Below are 4,101 nucleotides of genomic sequence, written 5' to 3'. Positions count from 1 at the left end.
GAATTTCTCCAAGGAGATCAAGATCAATAAAGGAATATCTTATCTTGTATTTTCATGACCAGGCTATATGTGGGACAGCTCACAAATGTATCCCCATGCATGTGGACAGCATGTGTTTGTTTTTCATTGTAAATGTATATTTATTAGCTCCAAACCTCGGGGACAAACCCTAACCTCATGTCTTCTCTGTGGACATCTGAACATACCCAGTCCTTCCTACTGCAGAGACAATCTGTCACAACATGTCAAATAAAGGAACACGTGAAGCTAATTCATTTAAGTTGGAAAATAGTTTATTTACAGTCTTGTCATCACTTGAATGCACACACATTAAAAACTGAAATGTTTTTTAAAACAATACATCAACAAAATTTACAGTAGACCAACACACCATATTAAATGTTGTTCCAGGCTATAATTGGCCCACTATTGATTATGTGTATAATTCTATTTGGCTGATATAAGAGCCATTGTTTGGGGCATGGCACCCTTCTCCGGGTCGAGTCTTTAGATCACAACCGTTTGGATGGAGTGAGACCATCTCCTGAAGTGCTGCCAGTTTGAAGCTCCTCATCAAAGCATCAAACTTCCCCGATACACACAATAGATCACATGACATGTGACAGGGACAATGGGCCACATACAGTACAGCATCATGAAGTCTTTATCTCAGTCTCTCGTATCTTGGCTCAAACGTAGTCCTTGGGCGCTGAGGACCTGGCTGCCGTGTACTTGGCAGAGTAGTTGTCCTTCGGGGGGCAGTTGGCGCAGAGTAGCGCGCCGCCGATGATGAGGAGGCCGGACGCTCCCCAGCCGATGAAGAGTGCGGCCCCGAGCTCCCTCTTCTGAGAACCCATTGTCAGTGGGTTGTAGAAGTTGGTGATGATAGTGTTGGCCGTCCAGCTCACGGGGATGAGGCACATGATGCCAGCGATAATGAACATCACTCCGGACACCACGCCGATCTTAGCCTTGACCCCCTCGTCCTCCACGCAGTTGGTGCACTTGCCGCCGGCGAAGGAGAGCAGCGTGCCCACGATGCCGACCAGGATGGCGATGATGGTGAGGGCGCGAGCCGCCTGGAGGTCCCGGGACAGGGCCAGCATGGAGTCGTAGACCTTGCACTGCATCTGGCCCGTGCTCTGCACCACGCAGCTCATCCAGATGCCCTCCCACGAGGTCTGCGCCGTGACGATGTTCTGGCCCACAAAGGCCGTGACCTTCCACTGGGGCAGGGCGCAGACCACGATGGTCCCGATCCAGCCGATGATGCACAGGGCCGTGCCCAGCATCTGAAACCCGGCGGATACCATGTCGTCTTCTCAAAGAAAAAAGGGGTTTCCTGTACAGTCGTCCAAAAGGGAATTCCACAAAAGATGTGTGTGTGTGTGTGTGTGTGAAATCGATTGCCCGTATCTTGCTTGAGAGATCCCCAAGAGTAAAATGTTTAGGCAGGGTGAGGAGCAGGTGCTTTTATACACTTCACCTCAGGAGGGGCTTGACACTCAACACAGAACACGTACTGTCACACAGATGTATGACGTGACTGCCCCCCTCCCTCCACCGTCCTCACCCCGAGGGCATGTGTCTTCATGTCGGTTTCTGTTCTGTCTCGTCGGTAATCGTTGCAGGTGAAACAGCCTCAATTGTGAGTCACCGATATTCTACAGCTTCAATAGAGGTTGAAGAGGACATTTGGCAACAACCCGTCACTCACAGTATCAACACCCCGTCACTCACAGTATCGGCTTTATAGGAGTTTATTTTTTACATTTCTTACCTCCTCTAGCATGTGAAAAAAGTAGTAGAACGCGCTCACCTCACTAGACTTGACACTGGGTGCTGTAACCTCTGATATCATACATAAAAATGGGGAAACAATGTCCAATCAAGCCATTCTGAAGAAGGTGTGTTCACACCAAAAAGTCATGATATGATTTCAGGCTGCCAATAAATTTGGAAAAACTTGGAGTGCGTGCCTGGACATTGTTTCCCTATTTTTACCTCCTAGCATACATTTATTTAAAATCTGTACTGGGGAAAAAGACATATATACTATTGGACGTCATCGTTTAAGCAACACCTCACAGCAACTTTGTGGAATGGCAAATAGACACTTTCTACTTTGATGTTGGCCCAAGACATCAAAGGAGGTCTGGCAATGGTAAATTCATTTGAAATCGGAGATATTTTTTCTCCGCCTTATTTCCTTGTGATCTGATCAAAGACCTTTTGTAACACAGAACACTAGTAATGTCTGGAGACTCGGTATAGAATGTCTTCACTAAGTCCTCTATACTTATACCTATACACAGGATATGTCTATCTGTGCTACTGTACCTGCAGCTCTGGGATGTTGCACTCCTTAAGACACAGGTCAAATACACAAGCTACTTTAGCCATGATACCTACCAAAGATGTCACATAATATAGGCTAGGTAGAGCCACAGAGAAGAAATTACGAGAATAACTATAATATGCTTAAAAATCCTCTGAACATGAGTCCTGACCATTAATCCTAGTCTTGTTTTTACCGTAGCGTTGGCGGTTTCTCAGGACGCAAAAACGAATGTAATTAGCACTTTCTGTAACACAACTGAATTTTATGCTAAAGGGGAAGGAAAATTCCACTAACTTCATTGCAAATTTAGCACAGAGAATTCTACCTTTAAGGAAAAATAAGCGTCCTTGGCGGTAAAAACCCAGCCCTGTACAGTACTAATCACTCCTGCCGTTGCTCTCAGATATTTCCAAATTGACACATGTGCAGTTTTGACATGATACAAGGAGTTTTTGAATGGTGCTCACAGCAACAATATCCTCAAGAGGATTCGCTAGCCGTCCAAAAAGCTGTTGGCACCTGTGTTTCCTTCCGACACACCAGCACCAGAGTTCTGGAGTGTGACTATTGTCTGTAAAGAACGATCCTTTTACTTAGATTAGGACTTTTTTGTTTGTCATATCAGGGGTTAAGAGCAATCGTGCACTTGATACGAGACTATCTAGATTCTAGGACATACAGAGGGGGAAGGAAGGGAAAACAGCGCTGACCTTGTAATGTTGTGATGTCAGTCCTTGTGGTGGTTGGACTACCAGAGCCTCAGTTCGCCAGGCGGACGTATGCGTTCTGCAAAGCGGGGGTCTCGCTCGCTCTCCACGTGAGGGTCTGCTGCAACAACAGCCAGGAAGACATCAGGAAGGACATTGGGCAAAAAAAAAGAAAAAAAAAGAAAGTTGCATTTGTTGCACTGTTTAAAAGGAGGACAAGGAAGGGGGTGGGGGAGGGGAGTAAAGAGAGATGGGGTAAAGAGAGGTAGAAAGAGAGTCTGATTGTTTCAGAAATGAATGAAGGCACTGTTTGTAAGCCAGAAGTACCGTTGGGCTCAATAATGGCTTCATTTTCCTCTGAGGTAAGATCATTAGGCTGCTCTGCCCAGGCTCTGCAGATTGTGTTCCATCCAGACACACAGGTAGCCAAAGGAGGAATTTACACAATTAAGGCCACAAGGAGAAATGGTTTCGGAGGGTATCAGCTTCTTGCTAAACGGTAAACGGTACTCTATCCCCCCCCCTCACAGTGAGCTGTGGTGTTCCACAAGGAAGCATACTAGGACCGCTACTCTTCCTAATTCATGCAAATGACATGTCGTCAGCCTGTGACTGCAACTTGTTCCTGTTTGCGGACGACTCAGCCCTGCTGGTCTCTGACAAGAACAAGTTGCAGGTTGAAAAAACCCTCAGCACGGAACTAGGCAAAATCTGCATATGGCTCGCTGATAACAAACTATCATTACACATGGGCAAAACAGAGTCCATTCTCTTCGGTTCAAATAACAAACTCAGCAAGACCGACGGCTTCTCAGTTACAGTGGGTGACAATATTGTCACAAGGAAAGACGAAATTACCTACCTGGGTTCCATCCTAGAGGAAAATCTTTCCTGTGACAAAATGGCATCCAATGTAATAAAAAAAGTCAACCAACTAACTAGATTCTTGTACCGGATCTCCTCTCTGGTAAACAAGAATACCCTGAAGACTCTGGCAGGAGCACTCATTCAAGGGTACTATGACTATGCGTGCACCTCATGGTACCAAAGCAC

At 46.1% G+C, this 4,101-nt stretch overlaps 1 protein-coding gene across 1 annotated transcript; it reads right to left on the bottom strand.

The window, feature by feature from the left end:
* Positions 1-275: 275 nt before the first annotated feature.
* cldna (claudin a) lies at positions 276-1,438 on the bottom strand. The gene has a single exon (XM_084314577.1). The coding sequence runs from the start codon at positions 1,311-1,313 to the stop codon at positions 690-692; it is 624 nt and encodes a 207-aa protein (XP_084170703.1). The 5' UTR covers positions 1,314-1,438; the 3' UTR covers positions 276-689.
* Between the last annotated feature and the right edge of the window lie 2,663 nt (positions 1,439-4,101).

The sequence above is a fragment of the Notolepis coatsorum genome (genome assembly GCF_963971535.1).
Source record: "Notolepis coatsorum genome assembly, chromosome: 1".
NCBI classification, from domain to species: domain Eukaryota; kingdom Metazoa; phylum Chordata; class Actinopteri; order Aulopiformes; family Paralepididae; genus Notolepis; species Notolepis coatsorum.
This window is presented reverse-complemented; position numbering and strand designations above follow the sequence as displayed.